The sequence below is a fragment of the Bacillus rossius genome, chromosome 1 (genome assembly GCF_032445375.1).
Source record: "Bacillus rossius redtenbacheri isolate Brsri chromosome 1, Brsri_v3, whole genome shotgun sequence".
Taxonomy (NCBI): Eukaryota; Metazoa; Arthropoda; class Insecta; order Phasmatodea; family Bacillidae; genus Bacillus; species Bacillus rossius.
This window is the reverse complement of record NC_086330.1, coordinates 70,110,330-70,127,075: the sequence shown is the minus strand read 5'-3', so window position 1 is coordinate 70,127,075 and position 16,746 is coordinate 70,110,330. Positions and strand designations below refer to the sequence as shown.

The 16,746-nt window shown below is 53.0% G+C and overlaps 1 protein-coding gene across 1 annotated transcript in view; it reads right to left on the bottom strand.

The window, feature by feature from the left end:
- Window positions 1-16,221, bottom strand: part of LOC134537359 (abscission/NoCut checkpoint regulator) — a 113,078-nt gene extending 96,857 nt beyond the window's left edge. The window contains exon 1 of the mRNA XM_063377720.1: window positions 16,085-16,221. Coding sequence (XP_063233790.1) covers window positions 16,085-16,087 — 3 coding nt within the window. The 5' untranslated portion in view covers window positions 16,088-16,221. The remainder of the gene's footprint in view (window positions 1-16,084) is intronic.
- Between the last annotated feature and the right edge of the window lie 525 nt (window positions 16,222-16,746).

Below are 16,746 nucleotides of genomic sequence, written 5' to 3'. Positions count from 1 at the left end.
ATTTTACTTGTGCAACGCACCCTCGTGTAACATTTTACTTGTGCAACGCACCCTCGTGTAACATTTTCTTTTGTAAACTTGTGCAAGCAACCTCGTGTAACATTTCTTTTGTAAACTTGTGCGACGCATCTCTCCACGTAACATTCGTAAATTTGTATAACGCAACCTCGTGTAACATTCCTTTTGTAAACTTGTGCTACGGTAATTCAGTAACTCTCAGACTCAGTTGCGTGTAATTGTGTAATTTGTATCTTGTAACGCCACCTATTGTACGACGTGGCGTGTAACCAACAACGTTACACCAGAGCCACTGTCGACCGAATAAATGACGCACGTCATTTATCACCTCACTTCAGCGTACGCTTCTTTCAACCTGCGATTACCAACCATCGCCGAGTAGGGAACTCCTCAAACCCACGCAACACCGCCGACGGTCCTAGTGGGCCACGCAGGGCAATCGACCCCACGACCCAACTACCGACTAGCACCAGAGCTAGTCTGGCGCCCACCCGGACTCATTACATTTGCAACAGCCACTCCCGCTAGGAACCGCACTGGGACTCGAGCCCGAGACCCCGGACGACGGCATTTGGCGCCCAACGTGGGGCGAAGATAGAAAAATCAAGATTTTCCCCACACAAAATTACAAGAACTTTCACGAAAAAACGGAAAATTTGAGCCATTATTAAATCATAATTTTTTTTCCGGCCACGCCAAGCCACAGCACTGACACGGGACGGCCATTTTGCACAGGCAAAAGTAATTAGGGTCAAGACAGGCCGGCGCGACGAAGCAAGTGGACAAAGGGGCCGCAACCACCCCCCACCTCACTCGGCATTCCAGCACCAGCCGCGACGCAGAAGCCTACATCACAGCCCGACCCCCCTCTCCACAGCGGCCATCATCGACCTCCGCTTTGTGCGAGTGTCCGGGCGCCCTCGCCTGTTGCCTCGCACGCTCATCCGTACCCCCTCCCCAACGCGGACAGTTTTAGACCTCCGCTTTGTGCGGCTGTCCGGGCGCTCTCGTCCGCCGCTGCGCAGAACGGTCTGCGCACCACCTCCGCCGCGACCATTCTCGGCCTCCGTTTTGTGCGGCTGTCCGGGCACCTGCCCGGCCGGCGAGCGCGACCCCGCGCGTAAGCCTACACCGCGCACACAGAGCCGCGAACGAGAAGCACTGACCAACACCGCTAAATACGCACCGTAACTAGAGCAACATGCAAACCCGGAACTCCGACGTTGTATGCGCCCAGTGCTTACTGCCCAGGGGAACAGATCTACTGACGGGGTCGAGACCATGGTACATGACCTGCCAATGCACCCTTCACAGTCAGGACCCACACGACCACTCATGGGTACAGCCGTGGGACGGACAGTTCCCGGGGAAGAACCAAGCACCAACCGTAAAGACGGAAACAGTAACTAACACCACCGTGGTGAGCACTCGCCCGACCACCTGCACGACATGCACACACGCCGCGAAAGAGGAACACCATACGCAACAGCCAACGCCACTCGCCGACCCAAACCTCGTTACGTACAACCGCCCCCAAGGTTATCAGGGCAAGTTCACACTACCTGAATTCGGTGGCCTCACACATGAGGACCCACGAAGTTTCGTAGAAAACTGTGAAGTGCGATTGACCCAGGCAGGTATACCCGTAGACGAGTGGTCGGGACAGGCCAGCGGACAACTGCGAGGCACAGCCCACGAATGGTGGGACATATGGGGACGGTTCGGCATGCCGTGGACGGTTCGGCATGCCGTGGACGGAATTCGCCGGCGCGCTAACCCGCCGATTCGACACTGAACAGGCATTAGTCGACTGCACCTCACAGTTCTATGGCGAGCGACAGAAGGACGGCGAGACGGCCGAACAATTCGTAGCACGGAAACTACGTCTCTTCGCGTGCGTCAACCCGCACGCTCGACCCACGACAGCGCTACCCACTGTCACAGCGTTACTCCACACCGGCCTCCAGCATTTCATGCGTTGTCGCCCAGAGTCGGTAGAGGAATACGTGCAACAAGCAGCGGCCATCGAACAGAACTTGCGCGACCTCTGGCAACGGAGCACACCGGGCACGAGTCGGGGCCGCCTCAGCCAGGCATCACAACAGGGGGGAGCTGACGCCCAGCCACCGACCCGGCGACGAGCTATCGAAAACACGCCCAAAACCAATGCCACACCCACCAGGTCGGCAACACAGGACGTCCCGGGACTACCACTGTGCCAGCGAGGTTGCCCAGACGGTACACGCCACTGGCACAAGGGCTGCCCATTACCACCTCCTCGCGCGAACAAACCGCCGGGAAACGCCAACCCGGGGGCGGAGCATTAGGAACACCGCCCCCGGTTGTCACAAGAGGGGAAAGACCCCCCCAACTGTACCAGCTGACCCGCCCGTGGGACAGCCTCCTGCGCATCCCCGTAGAGGTTGACGGGCGAGCCGCGGCGGCTCTAGTCGACACAGGGGCGAGTCACGTGTTCGTAGCCCCCCACCTGGTACCGCCAGGGAAACTCCAACCTCAACAGACGGAATTGCAATTAGCCACGAACACCCGACCAGGCCTGACCGTAGGGCGAGCGACGCTCCAGGTTAGGATAAGGGGCTACACCACCACCGTGACCGCCCTCGTCGTCGAGGACCTCCGCGAGGAGATAGTCCTGGGGCAGCCCTGGCTAGCAGAGCAGGACGCCGTAATCGAGACCAAGGCCACTCGGGTACACATCGGCACGCCAGAGCGGCTGGTAGTCTATGCCGTCGGGTCCCGACCCGCACGGGCTCATGAAACCGTCACACTTCACCAGGTACGTCACGACGTCCCACCCGAGTACCGCGCCGCCGTAGACCGAGTACTAGCAGAGCGACAGGAGATATTCACGGTGTCTGACCCACTCAGACGAACTACGGTCACCGAGCACCACATCCCGACCACCCACAACAACCCGGTGTACGAGCCCCCCAGAGGATACGGTTTCCGGGAGCAACGTGCCATACGGGAACAGGTCGCGGAGATGCTCCGGGATGGTGTTATTGAACCGTCGAATAGTCGCTACAACGCCTGCATAGTACTCGCGCCGAAGAAGGACGGATCACTACGGTTCTGCGTGGACTTCCGGCCACTGAACACTATCACAGTTAGCGCCCCGCCACCCCAGATCAGCGTGGAGAATGCGAAGCAAGACTAGGACGAGCAACGGTGTTCAGTACCCTCGATCTTAAATCAGGGTACTGGCAGGTTCCCATACGGACCGAGGACCGCGAGAAGACCGCGTTCACCATCCCCGACGGCCGCAAATTCCAATTTCGAGCGATGCCATTCGGACTGAAATGCGCCCCTGCGACGTTCCAGGAGATGATGACGCGCGTACTTGAGGGCTACGTCGATCGTTTCGCACTAGCGTACCTCGTATTCTCAGAGACCTGGGAGGAACACATCCGACACCTTACACTAGTCCTAGAACGCCTCGCTACCCACCACTTGACCGTCGCGCACCACAAGTGCCACATCGGGACGCAGGAGGTCGAGTTTCTGGGGCATGTCGTGAGCGCCGCGGGTAACCGGCCGCAAGCGAGCCACCTCACGAAGATCGCTGAAGCCGAGGTACCGCGAACGCGGAAACAGTTACAGCGCTTCATCGGCCTGATCAACTGGCTCCGGTGCTACGTCCCTAACTTCTCGAGGACAATAGCCCCCCTGACGGACCTCCTGTCACCCCAGTCACGTTACCGGTGGAACGACCACGCCCAGCGCGCATTCGAAGAGGTTAAACTCGCCTTCACACAGTGTCACACGCTCACGCGGGTAAACCCAGAACGTCGCCTCTACCTGCAGACGGACGCGAGTAACCTCGGGGTGGGCGTGGTACTATACCACGTAGGCCCGGACGGCGAGCGTGAGGTCACAGACTATGCTAGCGCAAAGCTCGGCTCGGCAGAGCGCCGATATCACAGCAACGAGCAGGAGTGCCTAGCTGTAGTCTGGGCCATGAAAAAGTACCGGCCACACCTCGAGGGAAAGAACTTTACACTTCGGACAGATAACCGATGCCTGACGTGGCTGCACACAATGCAGGGCAGGAAGGGCAAGCTGATTCGGTGTGCCTTGTTTCTCCAATCATTCGATTTTGAGGTAGAGCATGTCCCCGGCACCGAAAATCAGCTGCCCGACCTGTTTCACGAGAACCCGACCAGAACACCGAACTGCGGAACGACGACGACTGGGACGCCATGTTACCCCCAGTCACGCCAAACCCACCCGAACACGGCGACACTACGTGTAGCCGCCTCACGGCCGAAGCCCAGGACGAGGAAGGACCACCCAACACCGCCGCCGACCTGTATCGGCGCGTATGCCAGGCCCAGGAGACGTCAGCCGACGCCGACCGCCGACGTCGACAGATCCCAGCAGCCGAACACGGTACCTGGCGCGTGCAGGACGGCGTGGTCATGACGCGGACCCCAGGCAACCACGGCGACTGGCGAACCTACGTCCCCACAGAGGCGCGAGAGGCCACATTGCGGTTCCACCACAACCACGACCTCGCCGGGCACCCCGGGACGGACCAGACCCGCCGCGAAGTGGGCCGACACTACCACTGGCCAGGTCTGACCCACGACGTCCGTGAATACGTACGCGAGTGCGAGGTCTGCCAGAGGCGAAAGGCTTGCCGACGGGACGGGGAGGAGCAACAACGGCCTAGGGAGCCCACCACCGCCTTCCAGACCATTGCACTGGACGTGATGGGCCCCTACCCCCGCACGCCCCGCGGGAAGCGCTTCCTGCTTGTCGTGACGGACTTGTTCACGCGGTGGACCGAAGCGTACCCGTGCAGCAACATCAGGACCACCACTCTACTTCACATCCTGACCAACGAGTTTCTGTCACGTTGGGGCTACCCCCAGTCCATATTAACAGACAACGCCAGCCAGTTCCTGGGCCGTCAGTGGAAGGCCTGGTGCACCGACCACGAGGTCGAACACCACACGACGCCAGCCTACCACCCGAGGGCAAACCCCACCGAACGACGGAACCAGGAGCTGAAGGCGCAACTGCGCATACGACTGGGGGCGGACCACACTGAGTGGGATACCCACGTGCCAGACGCACTGTTCTGCGTCCGGAGACGCACCAACGCCACCACCGGCCGCACACGGGCAGAGATGGTGCAGGGGCACAACCTGCCACTGCCAGGGGAATGGACCACACACGGACTACCCCACCCGGCGGAAGACACAGCCGATTGCGACCGGCGGCGCACCGCCGAACACGACGAGGCTCGACAACGTCAGAGGCGATACGCCCAGGAAATAACACCCACGACCGAACACCCCCCGCCTGCGGTGCGGGTAGGCGACCAGGTGTTTGACCGCGTGCACCCCCTCTCCAACGCGTCCCGCAACTATTGCGCTGGATTCGCCCCAAGGTGGAGCGGCCCCCACCCCGTACGCCGACGGCTCGGGAGGACCACTTTCCTGGTACGCACCGGCGGGAGACGGGACAGGAAGGTACACCGCGACGATCTGCGGCTGGCCCACCTACCCGGGGAGAACTCCCCCGACGTGGAGGTAGCACCCACACCGGACACCGAGGGAGCGCCTGAGGGGGACACGCCCGCCGAGACCACCCCGGCACGAAGGCCAACTGGTCAGAACCGACCACGGACGCTCGTGTACGAGGACACGACGGCCACGCCGGCACCAGAGGTAGCCGACGAGCCCAGCGAGACACCTACCCTCGAAGACGAGCCCCAAGGACCCCTCATCGAGTGGCCTCCGGACAGTGACGAACCCACGACTACACCGAGACCGCCAGAGGACGGCGTCGAGACACTCTCGATCACCGAGCTCCCGGACCCCCTCAGCACCCCGACAGAGGACGGCGAGGCTGAGACCTGGGGCCGCCTGGCATCCCAGAGCGGGAGAGACGTCCGTACCACACTACGCCGCGTTCAGCCCCGGACGACCTACGGCCAGACGCCGCCACATCGCCCCAAGAGCCCCCGGGCCCAGGAGACGCCCCAGGGAACCTCCCCCCGAGGAACCACCGGCCACCCAGGTACCTGGACGACTACGTACAGGGGAAGGCGCCACGGGCCCCCGCCAACGTCCCACCACCCGGACTCCCGACGCGGGACCACCCAGGTCCAGAGCGCGGGCCCTACCAGCTGCCGGACCACCTCGGGCACTCGACGCGGGACGCCCCAGGTCCAGAGCGCGGGCCCTACCAGCTGCCGGACCACCTCGGGCACTCGACGAGGGACGCCCCAGGTCCAGAGCGCGGGCCCTACCAGCTGCCGGACCACCTCTTGCACTCGACGCGGGACGCCCCAGGTCCAGAGCGCGGGCCCTACCAGCTGCCGGCCCACGCCGACGAACGGACACCCGGCTGTTCGACGTGGGACGACCTGGACCCAGTACGCAGGCCCTACCAGCTGCGGCCGCCGCGAGCACCACCTGGCTGGAGCTGCTGCCGAAGCTAGGGGCGCCCACACGTAGCGGGGTCACTAGCGGCGCAAGGTCGGGCTTCTCGAGGGGGGGGCATTTGACGTCGTCCTGCCGAAGGCCACCCTAAAGCCCGACCTGCAACCGCCAGTATTCAACCCCGCTAACGGAACGCGCCCCTAGCCATGGCCCACCCGAGTCAGGCGAGCCACCAACAACCAAGGTAAAACCCGGCCCCCCCCAAAATAAACAGACCGTCATATAACCAACCTCATTAAAAAACAAGCATAGATTATTAAACAGTGTTACGTAATTATTTGAAGTTGGTCAACGAAAGTGCGACGTAGGAGTGCCCGGGCACTCACGTGTGTAACTACAGCAATACGTGTGTGAGTGTTCCCCTGGCGGCCTTCTGCCTGAATCAATCAATCAGACCTTATGACATAATTATTCAAACCTTGTGTTGCGTCATTAACCTCACCAGAGCAATCTGACAAGAGACGAACAGTCGCTGGTGTGACGTAAAAATTCAAACATAATAATTCTTAAATATAATAACTTTCAATTCGTAGAAGGGACAAATGACCTTGATTCAGCCTTTATAATTAATATAAGAATTTCACATCATTAAATTCTCTTATTAACTTATCAGATCAGAAATTAATGTAATGAGGTAAACCCTGGCGCGAGGGCCACCGAGCCTCGGCCGGACGCCATGACATGACGCCAGTTCAACGCGACTCGTGGACCGGGGCGGACGCACGTCCCACGGAGAGACATCATCCTTTGTCCACACCGAGTTCACTTCTGGTAAATATAGTCATTCTTCAAACCCTTTTAATAATCTCTCCGTGTGTACCCGGTCCAGCTTTTCGGTCCAGGACCTAACCCGGCCGCATAAATATCACACCCCCCCCCCCCCCCTGCATCACACTTGGTCCGCGGGGTAGGTGCATTATCCGGTACGGGCCGACTCCCGAGGACAGAACTTTTGCTAATTTCAGTCGCTCCGGCGCTGACACTCCCCGTAAGGGAACTCTTGAGCGAATTTAGCTGCGGTCCGCGCTCCACTGCCGTGGACGCGAGCACCGCCTCAATACGCAGATTTACGGGATTGGCCGCCTCCAATCGCCCTCACCCCTCGTTGAGCAGCCAGGCTCAGGAACGCCTAGGGACACGATAATACGGAATAATTAGTGAATTTGTAACATTTCTTTGTAACCTTGTGCAACGCACCCTCGTGTAACATTTTACTTGTGCAATGCACCCTCGTGTAACATTTTCTTTTGTAAACTTGTGCAACGCAACCTCGTGTAACATTTCTTTTGTAAACTTGTGCGACGCATCTCTCCACGTAACATTCGTAAATTTGTATAACGCAACCTCGTGTAACATTCCTTTTGTAAACTTGTGCTACGGTAATTCAGTAACTCTCAGACTCAGTTGCGTGTAATTGTGTAATTTGTATCTTGTAACGCCACCTATTGTACGACGTGGCGTGTAACCAACAACGTTACACCAGAGCCACTGTCGACCGAATAAATGACGCACGTCATTTATCACCTCACTTCAGCGTACGCTTCTTTAAACCTGCTATTCCCAACCACCGCCGAGTAGGGAACTCCTCAAACCCACGCAACACCGCCGACGGTCCTAGTGGGCCACGCAGGGCAATCGACCCCACGACCCAACTACCGACTAGCACCAGAGCTAGTCTGGCGCCCACCCGGACTCATTACATTTGCAACAGCCACTCCCGCTAGGAACCGCACCGGGACTCGAGCCCGAGACCCCGGACGACGGCAATACTATGGCTGAAGTGATAATAAATTAATATAGTATACAACTCCTGTAAGCAATTAATGTTTGAAGTTGATGTTAGATTTATCACTTTGGTATATTTTAAAAACTCGTTTTATTTTATGCCTACCCAGTACAAAACTACACAAGTGAAATAGTTTTACGACACTATAATATTTACGACAATATTCATCAATATTGGCCTTTTTATTTTACACAACATTTGTAGATTTATAAAACCTCTCACAGCACGTACTAATGTTTAAATAATGTTAAATGGACAAGACCCGTTTTGACACCACGCATTTGAAAACACTAGATTTTTAAAGGACAAGACCTATTTTGCTACAGTATTTGGGATGGACATAACCTGTTTTGTAACAGTAGCAAATTTGGACAAGGCATGTTTTGAAACTGTACCGGTATTTTGTGCTGCTTTTAAACAGGGACAAGAATTATTTTGTTCCAGTTTCTTAACTGTCACTGATACCAACCACAAAGGTGCACCCAAAACCACCATAAACTCGTTTTTCAATTTTTGTGGACAAGGCTTACTTTGCAACTGGCCTACTCATATGCCGAAATATCCCTGTTGGGATTTAAATGATTAAGCGAAGAGCCGCACGTAAGAACGTACAGCTAAGTGGGGTCGGGCGCAGAGCTAATTGAAAAGATTAGGTAAACTTACGACAATGGTGATGAACTGGAAATGTTTCGCGAAAACTGTAGGCTCTGCGTTCGCAGAGCGACCGACCCCTGTGAGCTCCCGGCTGCAACTGGCGCTAGAGCACCGCGCGACCTCGTGCCAAGACGCGTGTAGCGCGGGAAAACAGCCCCAGGGGCGCAACAACAGGGAGGGTCAAGGGTATTTTGCCCCCCTCTGAAACCTCGAAGTTGGGGCAAAGGGGGGCAAAGAAAGTGCTGTGTAATCAATTTTTAGATAATAAAACTGCTTTAATAGCACCATTTACCACCTTGAAATACAAATTTTCCCGGGGGAGGACCCCCGGACCGCCCCCCCCCTTCAATAGGGGGGATCGATAATTCTTTATAAAAAGGTATATCCCCCCCCTTTTGAAATTTAGTTGTTGCGCCCCTGAACAGCCCCGACCAGTATTGGACTTAGTTGTTAAATTTGATATTACATAATTATTTTACAATTGCACATAACTCTCATATTATTTCAGTATCTTTTAATTGTTATTATTTTGGTTTTGAAAAAAGGAATTACTTATTTAATTACACACTAGCGCATTGCCACACCTGGCCGGGCGTTGTAGTCGACTTGCTGTTCATTGCGGCACATTTTAACTCACACGGCGGACATCAAGCACGTACGTGTTCGTTTTAATTACTAGTAAGTGTTGTTGGGACGTAATGGCCTGTGCGTCTCAGAGGGAGCACCGGCGGCTGGCGTCACTGTCACACAAATATTGTGCCAGCTCCATACTCAAAAAACCAATATCTACAGTTATGTTCCTATTGGAACCATACAAAGGCTTGGCTAATCATACTACTGCTTGTGTGGGCTTCTTCAGCACTGAGTCATCCCGTCACTATCTTTACCGACATAAATGTAGGCATTTTGTCATGTCCACCATTTTGGCCTCGGCTGGTATAATAGCACAAGCCCCAAGTGCGCCACCCCTCCTACACAATCTATGGTGGCGAACGTTAGTTCGCCACCCGCCCATAAATGGCAGACAAAGGGGAATGTGAATTAAGGTAACTTTGTCTATCTGCCCAGCCTAACTCAGGGCAAATATGTAAATATATGGTGTTGTGACAAGAAACTGTTAATGATACAAGTGAATGTAAAGAGTTTTGTAAGTCGAATATGTATGCACAGGAAGGGTGCAGATGTGCCCTCCCTACTGAATATGTACATATTTTGTATATTTACCCTGGCTGAGCTAAGCCAGGCAGAAAGCTCTTCTCAGTATTTCTGGGCCAATAAAAGTGACTGAATACTTGAGCAGTATTGTTTTAGGCAGCGACCTCTCTGGAGGACCGCTCCTCCCCCTTCCTTCCTCTGGTAGGCAGCGACCTCTCTGCAGGACCGCTCCTCCTCCTTCCTTCCTTCTCTGGTAGGCAGCGACCTCTCTGCAGGACCGCTCCTCCTCCTTCCCTCCTCCTCTGGTAGGCAGCGACCTCTCTGGGGGACCGCTCCTACCACTCCCTGCTCTTGGGCAGCGACCCCTGCTCGGGGACCGCTCCCGCTCCTCCCTGTGCCCCTCTCAGAAGCCCGGGACAAGTCAATTTGGCGCCCAACGTGGGGCCAGTCAGCTTGGATAACCTGAGGACCACGCCCTGCCTCTACGAGAGCTATCAGCACAGCCGGAGCCACATCCACTTCCAGGAGTGCAGAAAACACCTGGTGGCGCCCAACCCAACTGAAGGATGTCTTCTGGATCCTGTGCCGCACCTCGCTGCAGTGCACCGGATGGACCCAGCATTCCCTGTGTATGCTGCAATGCCCAGTTTCACCTACAATGCCTTGGTATCGTGGAACAAGTCATTGAACAGGCGTATATCCACATATGCCAGCCCTGCAGACAACTTCTGGTAGAGAAGAAGCCAACAGTTCCAGCTCCCCGGCGCTGCTTTGCGCCGAACTGCCCTGGGACAGCCCTAGTCCTTGTCACCTGCCAGGCCTGTCAGCGCGACTACCATCTCGCCTGTCTAGGCTGGGAAGATACCCCACTGGACCTTGCTGGGATGTCGTTTACCTGCGCCCAGTGTAGAGTGAATCCCACTTTACCTTCAAGTACAAGATCTGCAAGTGTACCTCGGCCCTTTAGAGGTCAGGATCATGAGGACCCTGTGCAAGCTGTACACCAATGGGAGCAAGCCCTACGGGCACATGCAATCCACCGCACCGAATGGGTGGACCAGATAGGTCCATTACTACTTGGGGAAGCCTCTAGATGGTGGAATAACCATGAAGGGCTGTATGACACCTGGGAAGAGTTCACAGGGGGCTTCCTGAACCATTTTGGAAGCCAATCAAGACTGGCAAAGCTTACTGCCCAATTATATGGTACCAAACAAAAGGAAGGAGAGGATGTCGAAAGTTTCTTACTACAGAAAAGGAAACTTTATAAGAGGCTACACCCAGGGAGAGACCCAAATGAATTTCTTCCTACCTTGTTGGAGCTGGTGCGGCCCAACCTACGGCCATTTCTACGGCATCCGCCTCCCGAGAATTTATCCGAACTTATGGTTCGAGCCACTGCCGTGCAGCGAGACTGTCTCGAAACTAGGGGCACTGTAACAAGTAAACCTTGTTCACCACCAACCCTGGTACAAGAATATTCTACCCCCAACAAAAGGTTGCCGAAGTGTTGGCACTGCCCTGAACAACACTTTCACAAAGACTGCCCACTGCTCCGCTGCCAACAGTCTGAAAGGAACAGCCTCAACACAGTAGACCCCTGGAGGGAAAGAGTGGTGCCAACGAGCCCTACCCCTACACCGAAGGTAGAAGACCTCAACTCCCAAGCTCGGCTCGAAGGTAGACCGACCCCGAGCCTTATGTGCATACAGCACCACCCACAACAAGAACTGCCAAGAGTCAAGGTGCAACTAGACTCACAGCCCATTCAGGCTCTTATCGACTCAGCTGCCACCACTAATTATGTGCGCGAGAGTGTGGTGCAGATAATAGGGACCCCTATTAATTCCCAACCCCAAATGGCACAGCTTGCCACCCAGGGATCCACCATGACCTTACTGGGCAATGCTGTGGTACAATGCTGCATAGCCGATGTGGAGATGAAGATCCCATGTCTAGTCGCAAAGGACCTTCGAGAAGAACTTGTGCTGGGCCAAGATTGGCTCACGCAGCAGCAGGCGATATTGGACTTTGAAGATCAAACTATACACTTCGGACGAACGTCCCGCCGGACTCTTGACTGGGGAACCAAAGGAATGGGTGACCTGAATGCCCCTAATCAAAGTGGTGGTAACCCTAATCCTGGAATATGCACTGAACAACACAGAGACCAACTTATGGTTGTGTTGACGCAAGGGGACCAGAGACCTCAAGAAACTCCTTCCCTTCGCTCTGCCACAACCAAGCTAAGCCAAAATAACTCGAGCAGTGGTTTTCAGTGGTGCCAGAAAGGAGGAACCCCAAAGGGGAAATCGACCATGCAGTCATGGAGACAGCCGCTGAGCGGCGCCCTCTCAAAGGCAAGATGCCACTAGAAGAAAGAGCCTTTTCCAGACAGAGGAATATGGTTTCCCCAGAATAGGATTCACCTGCAGCCATGGAGACGGAAAACAGATCTGTCCAAAAACCCCGAACCCCAGGAACCTACGAGCCCCTCTTCACCAGGACAACTACCTCCAGGACCCTACGACCAGGGGAACAGCTGGGCAGACCAGCCCGCTACCGTCTATCCTCCACATAGTGTAGTGGCCAGTGTAGAGGAGCCAGCCCTGGGACTGAAGCCCAGCGTGCTGACTCCTGGCCTGTGCAACGATCCCAGTCAAGGCCACAGAGGGAGGGGGGCGAATTGTCATGTCCACCATTTTGGCCTCGGCTGGTATAATAGCACAAGCCCCAAGTGCGCCACCCCTCCTACACAATCTATGGTGGCGAACGTTAGTTCGCCACCCGCCCATAGATGGCAGACAAAGGGGAATGTGAATTAAGGTAACTTTGTCTATCTGCCCAGCCTAACTCAGGGCAAATATGTAAATATATGGTGTTGTGACAAGAAACTGTTAATGATACAAGTGAATGTAAAGAGTTTTGTAAGTCGAATATGTATGCACAGGAAGGGTGCAGATGTGCCCTCCCTACTGAATATGTACATATTTTGTATATTTACCCTGGCTGAGCTAAGCCAGGCAGAAAGCTCTTCCCAGTATTTCTGGGCCAATAAAAGTGACTGAATACTTGAGCAGTATTGTTTTAGGCAGCGACCTCTCTGGAGGACCGCTCCTCCCCCTTCCTTCCTCTGGTAGGCAGCGACCTCTCTGCAGGACCGCTCCTCCTCCTTCCTTCCTTCTCTGGTAGGCAGCGACCTCTCTGCAGGACCGCTCCTCCTCCTTCCCTCCTCCTCTGGTAGGCAGCGACCTCTCTGGGGGACCGCTCCTACCACTCCCTGCTCTTGGGCAGCGACCCCTGCTCGGGGACCGCTCCCGCTCCTCCCTGTGCCCCTCTCAGAAGCCCGGGACAAGTCAATTTGAAAGGTAAAAATTTCGAGTGCCTGCCAGGCAAACTAATTTCATGCCACATTCGGCAGGTTTGTTAGGCATGTACGTCCTAAATTTGAATTTTCCCCGGAACGGGACAAGTGTCTCGTCGACACAGGCAAAGGCTCCAATTTCGTAATCTCCTGGCAGTTGTTTATGAACCTGTTGAATATTCCAGAAATCGCAGTGGCCGGATCCTTTTCTTTCCTGGTATGTCGGGTACTAGAGTCATCAAAACGTGACGCCACTCCCGCTGCCTGTCTAAGTTTTTAAATTTATTATTGTTGAAAGTGATCTCAGGGGTTTTAACGGGGGTTCGGCCTCGTGGCTGCAGGCAGGAGCGCGTCGCTGTTCGAAACCTACCCGGGCTGTTCAGGCCACCCTAAACGCCTTATAAATAACTGGTAAACGATTTGACACGACACTGCACTTTATTCAGAACCGATACACTTATTGGTCCAGATACTGGCGGCTTCTCTTGTCTGACCGCTGCGACACGCGTATCTCCCTACGTAAACGGTGCGCGCGACCAGGATAGGTTGCCAAGTGGTGTACACAGACTTATACAGTGGCCGATTATAAATGTGAATGGCGCGGCGGATAGCCACAGATCTCCTGTGCTGCAAGAACTTCTACAGGGAATTACGTTAACATGGAAAACAGCACATACAAACGGACGTTCCAAAGTTATTTGCAATCTAACCCATGGCGAAATATTGAGGTCCCGAAAAGTACGTAACCCGTTACGTGGAATCATACACGTTACAGTCACTTTCTAATTGGAAATTACTCGGTTAGATTGCACATTACAAGTTACACTTTTACAGACGACGAAAGTTAGAAGGGGAAAGTTAGCGAGTAAGAACTCGACACACGTTGCTAAAAGTCTTCGATGATAACAATTAAGTGGCTGTGAAGCCGAAACTGCGTAACTCAATTACGCTGTCCTTAATCTTTGGACACGAAATTACGTAGAAAATGTAAAGTTCCCTGTTGGGATTAAATTAATTAGTTACGAGTCGCACGAAATATCGTGCGACTGGGTGGGGTCGGCGCAGAGTTGGTAAAAGGATTTTAAAACTTACACTAATGCTGATCTGTGGATGTAGCGCGAAAGTTGATGGCTCTGCGTTCGCGGAGCATCTGACCCCTGCGAGCTCCCGATGGTAACTGAGTTCGAGACCGCCCTGCGGCCTCGCGCCTAAACGCGTAGAACGCGGGAAAACAGATCCGGCCAGTTTTGGGCTTAAAATACATGTTACACAATATAAGATTATAAAACAATTAGACATGATTTCCCTTGAATTAATTATCTTTTAAATTGTTATTAAATTGGTTGTTTTTGATTTGAACAGAATAATTACATATTTAATTTGGCGCATTGCCACACCCGTCCGGGCGCTGTCGTCGCGGCGCACTTTTACACACTCGGCGGAAATCACGCTCGGGCGTGTTCGATGCACTTAAGAGGTGTTGTTAGAGGTGGGTTGTTACAGCAATTTTCGGTATCTGTTCCAACCTGATACTGATACAGCTATGTACCATGTTACAAGTCTCTGATACTTCTGTATCAGACGGTCCCTGGAGGCAACAAAGCTCCGCATACGCAGACCGTGCGACCGGAAGGAGAATCTGATACATTATTTATCACGCCCGGTAATTCTGTACCTCTGATACTCTCATGCCCGCCTGATACAACCAGTATCAATCAGTTCAACATTCACTGCAGTTCGTCCTGGCCGTGTATCACCATGTTGCGGGCTGTCATGCTTTATAGTTAGTATCTTTATAGTGAAATAAGGAATGGATAAGTGCACGAAAAAGACTTCATTTGTGTGGAATTTTTTCACGGAAAATAATGAGTTTGCTAATTGTAATTTGTGTAAACAAAAACTGAGTTATAAATCATCGACTAATCTGAAAAACATTTGAAACAACATTGATATAGTATGCTCACTAATGTACCTATCTGTTTTTTTATTTTTTATTTTTGATAAAATCATGAATTTTTAATGTATAAAAAAACACTAGTTACTAATTGTTTTCGAAAAAAGAAAATCCATATGTTGATTACATCTGTTATTAGTGTCAAATGAGAATTTATTTGCATTTTCATAGTAGTGATGGGTCGTTCGTTAACGATTCGTTCAAAAAGAACGAATCTTTGAGAGAACGAAATCTTGCGATTCGTTCGCGATGTAAAGAACCGGCTCTTTGAGAGCCGGTACCTTGAAAGATTCGGTAGAACGAAAATGCGGAGAGAACGAGAGAACCAACCGGCTCTTTGAGAGCCGGTACCTTGAAAGATTCGGAAGAACGAAAACGCGGAGAGAACGAGAGAACGAGATGAGAGAACCGGCCACGCACCCGGTCTGATTCGTTCGTGAAATGATTCATGACGTCAGGAGTCTGAAGAATTAGTAATCACAGCGTGAGCATGTTCATAAGAGCAAACGATAACTGATCAAATAAAATAGGGTAACATGAAAAGTATCTATACCTGAAAATGTCAACTGTTAAGTAGTGGTTTAAAATTGCGTTTTCACATTCACATACACAAATTTGGGGGGAAAAAAAAACATGAATTAAAAATAACAGGGAAAGTAACTACAAATGTTCACACTTACCATTTAGGTGCCTCTCGTTATCGGGTCACGCGATAACGAGGGGAGGCTGGAAGCAAACACGTAGCCAATACTCTAAAGGATGAACGAGTTACGACACCTGATAAAAGAGCCAGATCCTATTCACAGAAAAGAACGAAATGACCGAGATGAACGAATCGTTCTGAACGAATCTTTCACGGAACTGATCCGAAAGTACCGGTTCGGTCAAAAGAACCGTTCTGCCCATCACTATTTCATAGCTGTTAAGCTGGAATCACAATGCCCCGACGGGTCCGACACGACAGGCCCGACAAACTGTCGTGCAGCATCTCAGCACGACAGATTGAAAAGCGTAGGGTCACAATACCACGACAAAAATAACCCAACGATTTTCAATTTGGCCTTCGGCAAATCGTGCCAAGCTAAATACTTCAATTAAAATGCATTATAGAAAGCGCTAAAAACAAAGTAGGCTCTTTTATTTATTATTGACAGTTGAAGTGCAAAAAAAAAAAACATTTAGTCGTCTGCGATACGAAGTAAGGTTAATTTGATTTGTAAAACAAAGAGTAGTTTATTATAGTTACAAGGAAACAAGATAAAGATATGTCAGTGAGGGACAGAAAAATACTCCTGATGTTAGCTGTGCGAAGAATTAAAAAGAAACGAAAAATTAAAAGATG